At 35.4% G+C, this 10,751-nt stretch overlaps 1 protein-coding gene across 3 annotated transcripts; it reads left to right on the top strand.

Annotated features, from left to right (window-relative positions):
- The first annotated feature begins 806 nt into the window (after positions 1-806).
- On the top strand, positions 807-10,166 carry LOC130946645 (uncharacterized). Of its 3 annotated transcripts, XM_057875467.1 has the most exons (7): positions 807-1,234; positions 1,505-1,714; positions 1,789-1,932; positions 2,225-2,344; positions 2,424-2,510; positions 2,627-3,024; positions 9,635-10,166. In XM_057875467.1, the coding sequence occupies exons 1-6, from the start codon at positions 875-877 to the stop codon at positions 3,014-3,016; spliced, it is 1,311 nt and encodes a 436-aa protein (XP_057731450.1). In that variant the 5' UTR covers positions 807-874; the 3' UTR covers positions 3,017-3,024; positions 9,635-10,166. The 3 variants fall into 3 exon arrangements, with proteins under 3 accessions (XP_057731450.1, XP_057731451.1, XP_057731449.1); XM_057875468.1 differs by lacking the exon at positions 9,635-10,166 and having other exon boundaries at positions 1,792-1,932; positions 2,627-3,265; XM_057875466.1 differs by lacking the exon at positions 9,635-10,166 and having other exon boundaries at positions 2,627-3,265.
- Positions 10,167-10,751: the final 585 nt, after the last annotated feature.

Here is a 10,751-nt window from a genome sequence, read left to right as displayed (position 1 = left end):
TGGTCTTGGCTGTTACTCTTTAAGTGAGGGTAAAATTGAATCTTGAGTCTGTTTTAGGTTCGATTCGTTCGGTTCAGTCTAATTTTAGATTAATTTCTTTAAAATTAATGTCAAAATTCTTATTTTACTTAGCTCTATTACATTAAATTATCAAATTCTATTTTTTTTAATTTCTGTGATTAATAATTAATTTATTGGTTAATTATTTACTAATTTCTCGAAGTTTACATTTAACATGTGTTCTTAGAATACAAATTATATACTTCTTAATACTACGTAGAAAGGCTCTCAATCAACATTAATTTGGAAACAAGTGATTTCCTTTGACTTGTTAATTACCCGGATGAATATAATCTTCATTAGCCCTGCGAGCTTTAATAGCACAGGATTTTGTACATAAACTTATTCAAACAAGTATTCAATGCCAAATGATATTTTTATTCCTTTTTAAATGGAGTGACCCTTTAAATTAAATATTTACACTAGCATACTGTACTTTTATTAATTTTCTAATGATAAAATAAGTAACTACTATTAATCACTAGTTGAATTTTGTATTAAAAGAAAAATTAAAAATAAAAAAATGACAATAAATCAAATAAAACATCGAAATCAAATCGAAACGGTGTAGACCTTCAAATGGTAATAACCTAAATAAATTTGTAAATAAACATTTTCTAGAAAAAAAGAAAACAATGGAAGAAGAGAGAGACAAAGAGAGGGTGGATTGTGGAAGTCGAATCATGTAACTAATTTGTACTATAGCGTAGAATTTTGGCAGCTTTTGCCGTTAGGGTAATCGTGTAGCAGCTGTTATTTTTTCCCTCTCAAAACGCAAAAATTTGAATACTCAAATCTCAAACGTTCAAATTCAATGGACGATACTTCTGCAAATGAACACGCTCCTCACCACACGCCTCCTCCGCCTCTCGTATCCGTAGCTCCCTTCTCCACCGCCGGGCGCCGCCTCTCTGCCACCTTCCAACGGCGGTCCAGCATCCCTGTCCCTTCGGATAAGCCTCCGGTGGCGTGGATATCCCTGCAGGGACGGCTGGTTAACGCCGAGAATGCCAGCTCAGCTAGAACCGTTGGGCTAACCGGAGAGGAGGCGCTTGCGTGGGAGCTCTTCACACCTGTTCAGAGGTTTCTGTTAGTTGCGGTTATTGCCGTTGCAGTTTCTGAGTCCAAGAAGAACAAGCAGATATGGAACCTTAAGAAGTCCGTTGAGCTTAGGGTAGTAGATTGATTCCTTTTCCTTTCACTTTCACTCTTCTCAATTTGATTAGTTTAATGCATATCATGATCTGAATAAGATATTATTAGACTTTTGTGTTTCCTTTTCATGATTATGTCTCCTTTTTAAGATTCGATTAAATCTCACTTTCTATGGTAGTAGGGACCTTGGTTTGCATTTGATTTGAAACTTAAATAAACTATTCATATGCTTGTTTTCTTGTTTTGAAATCATGATTTTGTTTTGTTTTTGTGGCTTTTTACGTACCAGGACCAGGTGCTATCAAGCATGCAGCAGAAGCTTGACGATCTTTGTGAGCAGTTAAACAGCACTAAAGAGCTCTCAACTGCTGCCTTCAACAAATCATCAAACAAGGATGGAGAATTGCAATCGAGTGAGGCATTTGGCGCTGAGAAAATCAAGTTTGTTGATTGTGGTTGTTGGCATTGTGAACAACATTACGACCTTTTCAATGAATTGGTGACTATGAAGCTCTTCTGTTTACTCAACATTTTATGACACTGTTTTGATCATTCACTAATTCACTTTGTTAGCAGGGTGCATCTTTTACAAGAGACTCCATTGGAAATGAGTCTATCCAATGCAAGAATTCTTTCTCTAATGAAGAACAAGAGGAACGAAGAATGTCTGATTTGTCAGATTGGGCTTCAAGTGTCACCTCTTCTGCAGAAATTCAGGTAATAATCTTGTCTTCACAGTAATCATATAGATAGAGACTCATATGTCTTCGACTCTTCCTGTAAAGTTGATAGTTGAGAACTATTAAATGATTTGACATGTTTGATTAAATTGTCATTTAACTGTTTTTTCAACTATCTTCACAAAAAGATAACCGCATGGATTTCCAACAATCATATATACTTCATTACTTCATAGTCGTTCTTGTCAAGCAATATATCCAATGACTTTTGAAGAACTTTTATCTGACATTATGACTGATTAGTTTTCTCTTGTGCTATTTATATATAGTTAAACAACTTGGTTGTAGAACAAGATATTTATAATCTTAAGAGGGATTGTGAAGAGAAAGATGCAACAATTAAGGATCTAACCACCCTGATGAAATCCTCTGAGGCTGCTAATTACAAGGTGATAATACTCATTCACATTGCATTCAAATTTTCCTTTTGTCTGGTTTACTAATCACTTCCGATACTGTTTAAAACAGAGGGCTGCTGAACTAGAAGACATCATACGTAGGAAGAATTCGACGATTTCAAAATTAAAGAAGGATTTGGTGGTTCTAGAACAAAAGGTAAGAAGCTGATACAAGATATTGTCATTTTGAGATGATAATGAATAAGGACACACATAATTTTTCTATGAAGTGGCAACATAAGACATAACTGGTTTTTTCACTGTTGAGTGTAGGTTATGCAGCTTACCAGAGAACGCCGAGCCTCCTTCACTGCCGGTGAATCCAACGGTAGCAGTGTGCTGCCTCAAATGAGGGACAATCTCATCTATGATATGGATAGCACTAGCAGTCCTTCATCTTCCGATTCAGATAGTACTCCAATCAACAATGCAAGAGATACTCCACATTATTCGCCTTCAGCAAGGAATCAGAAATCTGCCCCTGCAAAAGTACCTAGATCTCGATCAGTGAGTCCTCTTAAAGAAGTTTCAAGTAACAGGAAATTCAATGCAGCTTCCTCTTCGAGCCAAAAGCAACTGTCAGCTCGTGGGGACTTGAAAAAGAGTAGAAGAAGGTCTCTTGGTGGGGCTAAGAGTGCATCTGGACATAAGAGATGGGTGTAAGATATTTGGTAAGTAATCATGTCCTTTTGTTCACTCCTGATACAACTTCTCTGTGGTGTTGATTCTCAAAGTTGATTTTTAAGGTAATGAGTAATGACTAAAGTGCAGGTGCCTTTTGTTTATTCCTTGTCGGTTGAATAATGTTCTGCAATTATCCAACCAAATGGAATGGTGTCTACAGAATGTAGTAAAGATATATATAGTAGGATTATAATGATAATACTTGCATGTAAGTGTTGTACTTGCTTGCTGCACATTGGTAAATTACTTCCATAATTATATGGTTCCAAATAGTTTTAGATTCAACAATTCAGTCTCAAACAAATTTTTATTATTCTAAAAACTCTCAAGATGCATCGGCTTTTTTATAAGGAAAATTAATTTGTCTGATGATAATGATATTTTTTAATTTAATTATCTTATAATAAAATTTGTTAAAAAAAATTATTTATTCAATATACATATTCAATTTTTTATTGAAAATAACAAATGACCAATTTATAATAATTATAAAGGATTTTAGAAATAGGTTAAAGATGAATTTGAGTGTTTATTATTTACTGTTACTATATTATATACAACTAGTACAAGTTATACATCTATAAAAAATAAAAAATAAGATCTCTATGATGTGTATAAGTGTAAGATAATTCTCTTCTCTGAAAGATAGCTTTTAGAGTTAAATGTTCAATTCTAATAGCATATCTAATTTAATATTTTTGGATTAGCTATGCACAAATATTCACACTCTGGGTCATCATTCCGGGAGTGTATTATAAGTTCAGAATCACGCACCATTTTTTTTCTTCTGCCTTGTTTGATTGTTTTGATAAAAATGAAATGATGTAGTGGAGGTCAAAGTTTATTTGGTTATGGTGTGTTGGGGTGAGCTGCCATATTTGGGCAACATGCCGTTATTCAGCGGGTAGAATTGGTTGGGTCATAATAGCAGTAGTCAATGAGGCTATGCTTTTCTCATTTTCTTAAAAGGCTGCTGTTGTGGCAAGACTTTAGTCTTGCGAGTGTATTCGGATTTAAAATTTGACTGATCTTAAGATTTAGTTTGGGTAAATAATTTAAATAAATTTTTTTAAAAAAAAGAGTTTAAAGAATAAAGATTTTTATTAAGAGTAACTTATAAATAAGTTATTTTGTATTTAAATTTTTAGTTATAGAAATACTTATTTTAAAGTTACAGTGTTTAGATTAATAACTCAAAAATTACAATTTTTTTACACAATAAAATAGATATTAAAACAATGATGATAATAAATACTTTTCAATATTGAATGTTAATTTTACATAACCTAATCACTAAGATCGTTTACGTAACTGATTTTTTATTTGCTCTCTTATTAGTTTCATTTTGTAGGCAATTGGTTCTTCCTATATAATATCATTAGAAACCGGTTCTTCTACTTCACATTCACCCATAATATTATTCTTGTATGTGGTGAATAGTAATAAAATTTTAATTTACAATAATCTTGATGACAATGCTAAAGAAATTATTGTGTAGTTAGTGTTTGCTATTTTATTGTGTATGATATGGTAGGCAGTGGCGGAACTTGAAACAAAATTTGGGGGGAGATAGAAGATAATTGTCAAAAAGCTTTTGATATAGACCCCATTTAAGATAAGCTCGTCTAATCTGATCTTTCTGGTTTAGGTGGCATTGCCAAATTTAAAGCCGTTTTTCAGAGTCTCGTTCCAAAAAATTAAGGTCAAACTCATCAGATGTAACTTTTTGAACTCTTGCAGGCTCACTTTCTTCGTGATTTATTAAAGTAGAAGAACTATCTACAGGTGTTGATATTGTAAAAGTTATATGTTCTCCTTCTTAAATATTAGCCTTCCTCTTAAAAAATGAATCAATTCTTTAATTTTTCATTATTATTTTATATAAAAATTTGAATATATATCCTATAAAATAAGTAAAGAAGTTAGAAGGACAAATATTAAAATTTATAATATTTATTGAATTTTTTTATTAATTTATAAAATACAATAATATTAATACTTATTGAAGATTCTATTATTTTTTTTATCATATAAAAATTAAATTAAATAAATAGTAACATATAAAATAATATTAAATTAAATAAATAAAAATATTTAATTTTTTATATTTGAACTTAAAGATAGAGAGAGTGTTGCTTATTGAATTTATTGGGTACTTTAAGTCATCGTAAAGTATTTAAGCTAATTGAACTATTTTTTATTTTTTTAAAAAGTACTACTAATTTTTTTATAAAAAGTTTGGCCCCCCTTGTCTGAACTAAGCTCCACCGTTGATGGTAGGTAAAAATAAAAAAACAAATGTGAAATGTATGTCAATGTTGATGGTTTCAATGGCTAAGAGAAGGGGGGGTTGAATCTTAGCCCACTTTTTGCTTGATAACACTTGCTGACTTGTCAGACTAATTCTGGAAACTTTTACTCTTTTTATCTCTTCACTACACACGAGACTTTTTGTTTTGTCTCGTCCCTAGCCACGAGACTTTTCTTTTTGTCTCGTCACTTGGCACGAGAAACTTCTGGTTTTTGCTCCTGTGTATTTGAAAACAGAAATGGAGTAGAAAGGAGAAGAAGATTGCACCCAGATATATCCTGGTTCGGCTGCTAAGTGCAGTGCAGCCTACATCCAGTCTCCATCACAAACATGATGGAATTTCACTATAATCAATCTGATTACAACTTGTAAAGTGCTAACCCAACTTACAAGGAGATTCCCACAGAATCATGATACACAACATAGATGAACAAAGGACCCCTAAGACATCTATGGCTTTTTCTTTTAATTTTGCTCTCTTTGCCTTTTTCCGCTCTATGGCTTTTTCATACAAACCTCACTTGTTTGCCTTTTTCCATGAGACTCAAGACATGACAAAATTAAACAGAAAAATTACAAAACAGAGAACATTGAAGGAAAAGAGAAAACTGTTAGCTCAGGTAGCTCTGAGAACTCTGTGCCTTGCACTCTCAAATTTTCTCCTTGCTTCAAACAGTGGTTGTTCCCCCTTTTTAAAGAAGAGGAAAGCCTCCACACTTGAAGCCAAAACTGAACCAACTTTCTTCCTCCTTCAACAAACACAGAACCGGTTCGGCCACACAGAGAGAGAAGAGATAACCATGCATTAACCAACATGCAATTACCTCTAGTCCTTTCTTGATCATCACCCTTCATCAATCCGGGCTCTCCATCCTTGGCTTGCTCTCCAAGATGGATTTCTGGCCCTTGATGCCTCATGATGATAATGACTTCATCTGCTTCAATCTCTGCCTTCAACCATCACTTCGCCACTCTAGCTACTCCCTGTGGTGGTTGAGCAGAACCAAAGACAAGCCATGCTTCAAGAATCTCCCTCTTGGCCGAATCTTCAACATCCCTTTTTGAGCATGAAAGGCTCAAGATTACCTCACCAAATCTAACCACATTTGGTGAAAATCTCAGCCATAGCTCACTTTTATTTTAGTGTGTTTTCTTGCCATCATTAGCTTGATGGTCTTGATGCATGCAGCCTCTTCCTTTTCTTGGTTGAAGAACATTTCTTCCATTGTTTCCTGGACAAGGACTGAAGAAAGAAGAGGAAAGAGATGAGAGAGAATTAAAGAATCTGAAGAAAAGCAATGTAGAGTGGTTAAAACACATTAATTTGAGAATAGCTTGCTTTTACTTCCCTTAGAGTGGCGTGCATAGTCATAATAGCCATCAAATCAATCTTCTCTCTCTTTCTTATGTTTCCAATGCATTAAATCAAATTTGAATTCCATCCAAAGTGAAAAATGGAATCTGTTGGAGGCAAGCAACCAAATTCAAAGAGTTGGGTTTTTCATCAATGTGCCCCAATCCCATTTTTTTCTTTCGGACCATGCATGCTCAACAATTGGGCTTGTGACATTTTTTAAATTTCTGGCCCAATAGTAACATTTGCTTTCCTGATGAAATTTGGAACATGCACAAAGCAAATGGAAAGCATGTAACACACTTGGGCTTATAGCATTAAAACTTATTCTCGGCCCAATATAACTAGCTTTAATCACAAACTCATTTGGACACTCAAAGCTGAACCAATAATGCAACAGTTGGGCTTTGTTAATTCTCTTTTGTTTCGGCCCAACAAAAATCTGCACAACAAAATTATTAATTAAGCAAATATGAATTAAGATCAAATTAATAATTTTGTAATTTAATATTTTAATAATGTTTGTTCATCATCAAAATCTAATAAGAGTTTTCCAAACTCATCAATCTCCCCCTTGATGACAAACATTATTAAAGTTGAAATGGAAAGAAATTTTGAGATTGAGTGAAGAGTACTCCCTTTGAATTTGATTTTCTCCCTCTTTCTAAATGTCACATGGCTCCCCCTTAATGTATGCTATTTTACCAAGGGAAGCACTAACCTGTAACATTTAAAATCAAGCTTCAAGTAACAATGTTATTTAGCAAATTTTATGATGCTAAATGCTTGATTTATGAGCTGTTTTAATTGATAATCAAAACTCATTTGATATCATAACTGATTTACTGCTCAAACACTTTCATACAACAAAAAGTATCCAAATATTTTTTTTCAAACATTTTCTTGTTTAGGATATCAGAGCAAAACAACATGATGAAAAATATTTGAAGAACAAAACAAGGCAGTTTTGATATTTTACACAATTTAAAGGAACTGCCAAAAAATAAATTTTCAATCCAACAAGTTTATCAATGATTATTCAACAGCCAGGCATCAAAATAAATCAAACATCATTATAAACCAAATGCCAAATAAACTAATCATGATAAACCAAATGCGGTTCAAACAGCAATGACCATAGTAAACAAATGCAGTAACAACATGCATTCTTTGAACAAGGGTGATCATGAATTTTCAATTTGAAAATTTCATCCCCTGTTCCAGCCCCTGTTTTTCTTTGTTTTCCAGCCCCTGTTTTTCTTTGTTTTCCAATTTCAATTTTGGAAACTAAATTTCCTCCCCCTTTTGTCATCAAAGGGGCACCTGCACAAATCATGATTAACATAACAAAATGTTCAAGATAAAGTAGCAAAAGTATATCACAGTATCCTAGAGATTATCCTAAAGCAGTAAGTATCAAGTCATGCTTATACAAAAAAAAGATTGAGCCTAATGGAGCCAATATCAAACAGAGTAAAAACTGTCACTAATCATCAGAGAAGTTAATATCTTCTTCCTCAGCGTCTCCTCCACTATTATCTCCCAAATCTTCTTTAAAATGTTCCATCATCAGATTGACCCTTTCTTTGCAATTTTTCCAAGCTTTCTCACTCTCATAAGCTTGCTTGCGGGCCTCTTTGTGGGATCGAAACATTATGTCTGCCATGTTCAAAAATTCTCCTAAAATCTGTTTGATGGACTTGATTGTTTTGGAAGATTCTGGCCTGCCTTCATAGTCACTATCCGATGCAGCAGTTTTTCGCCCTTTGGTTTCCTTAGTTGCTCCTCCTCCTCGGATTGTAGACACATCGTTTTCTACCTTCTCATTTAACAAATCAACTTTAAAGTACTCAAAAATTCTAGTTAAAAACATACCATAAGGCAGGTTATCCTTTCTGGTGCTTCTAACATAATCCCACATGAGCATAATCATAATATAACCAAAGAAGATAGGGGTAGAGGTAACCAAAGCAAATAATATGAGACAGTCAGAAAATGTTACTCGGTTGTGTGAGCCGCTTTGGGGAGTCAGAATATGAGTGATGATTCGGTAAAGCAGGGAATTGACTGGTCCTAGAGCTTTGTGGGTTGGGATGGTGCCATGCAGTCCAGAAAGGTTTTTGCAAATATGCTGGAGAACAGTCTTGTATGGAACGCCAACTTGTGTGTCCCATTTCTCTACCATGTATGCTCGTGGTCCTTCATCCTTGAAGCCCAGGGCCGCTCCAATTGTCTCAGCATCAAGGGCTATTTGAACCCTTTTGACATAGGAATGAAGGGTGCCGTCAATGAGCCGCATATTGGCATAAAACTCTCGAACAAGACCAGGGTAGACTGGTTTCTTGATGAGGAGCAAAGGCTTCCAGTTGAGGAGTTCAAACAGAGATGAGATGTTGGTGCTCTTGAGATTTTCGAGGCTAACAAGATAGGTAGTGCACAAATGACGCTTCTCCATAACCTCTTTGTGAAACTCAAAAGAGGTACAGGAGTTAAATCTACTTGGATCAAAATGAGAGTGAGTCTTGCCATACTTGTCTCTGAATTCCATGGATTCCAAGTTTGGAGGTTCACTCGTGTCATTGAGTGCAAACCCCTGATTCTTCTGTGAGCTTTTTCCGGGGGTAGTCTTCTTCGGTGATGAGGGTGGAGGTGAAGGAGTGGGAGAAGTATGAGATTCTTGCTCTTCTTCTTCAACTACAGGTTTCTTATTCTTGCCTCGGCCTGAACTTTTGTGGGCAATCACCTTTTTTCTCATGGTGGTTGTTTGTTTGGACGGTGGTTGATGAGCGGATAATTTATACGCTTTTTGGCATTGTTTTTAGGTAGTTTTTAGTAAGTTCAAGCTACTTTTAGGGATGTTTTCATTAGTTTTTATGTTAAATTCACATTTCTGGACTTTACTATGAGTTTGTGTGTTTTTCTGTGATTTCAGGTAATTTCTGGCTGAAATTGAGGGACTTGAGCAAAACTCTGAAAAAGGCTGACAAAAAGGACTGCTGATGCTGTTGGAATCTGACCTCCCTGCACTCAAAATGGATTTTCTGGAGCTACAGAACTCTAATTGGCGCGCTCTCAACGGCGTTGGAAAGTAGACATCCAGGGCTTTCCAGCAATATATAATAGTCCACACTTTATTCGGAAATTGACGACGTAACTTGGCGTTGAACGCCAAGTACATGCTGCTGTCTAGAGTTAAACGCCAGAAAAACGTCATGATCCGGAGTCGAACGCCCAAAACACGTCATAACTCGGAGTTCAACTCCAAGAGAAGCCTCAGCTCGTGGATTGATCAAGCTCAACCCAAACATACACCAAGTGGGCCCCGGAAGTGGATTTATGCATCAATTACTTACTCATGTAAACCCTAGGAGCTAGTTTATTATAAATAGAACATTTAACTATTGTATGAGACGTCTTTTGACCACGTTTCATCTTTGGTCTCAGTTTTGTTTTATTCTTTATCCTAAGAGGCTATTGATCACGTTTTAGGGGGCTGGCCTCTCGGCCATGCCTGAACCTCTTACTTATGTATTTTCAACGGTGGAGTTTCTGCACACCATAGATTAAGGGTGTGGAGCTCTGCTGTACCTCAAGTATTAATGCAGTTCTATTTTCTTTTATTCAATTCTCTCTTATTCTTATTCCAAGATATTCATTCGCACCCAAGAACATGATGAATGTGATGATTAGATAACCCTCATTATTATTCTCACTTATGAACGCACGTGATTAACAACCACTTCCGTTCTACATGCAACAGAGCTTGAATGTGTATCTCTTAGATTTCCCAACAGAATCTTCGTGGTATAAGCTAGATAGATGGCGGCATTTATGAGGATCCGGAAAGTCTCACCTTGTCTGTGGTATTTCGAGTAGGATCCTGGGAGTCCGGAAAGTCTAACCTTGTCTGTGGTATTCCGAGTAGGATTCCGGTAATGAATGACTGTGACGTGCTTCAGACTTATAAGTGCTGGGCGTGATGACAAACGTAAAAGAATCAAGGGATTCTATTCCAGTAGGCGCGGGAACCAACCAGTGATTAGCCGTGC

Source organism: Arachis stenosperma, chromosome 8 (genome assembly GCF_014773155.1).
Source record: "Arachis stenosperma cultivar V10309 chromosome 8, arast.V10309.gnm1.PFL2, whole genome shotgun sequence".
Classification (NCBI taxonomy): Eukaryota; Viridiplantae; Streptophyta; class Magnoliopsida; order Fabales; family Fabaceae; genus Arachis; species Arachis stenosperma.
Note: the sequence above shows the minus strand (reverse complement) of the source record. Positions and strands in the feature narration are given on the sequence as shown.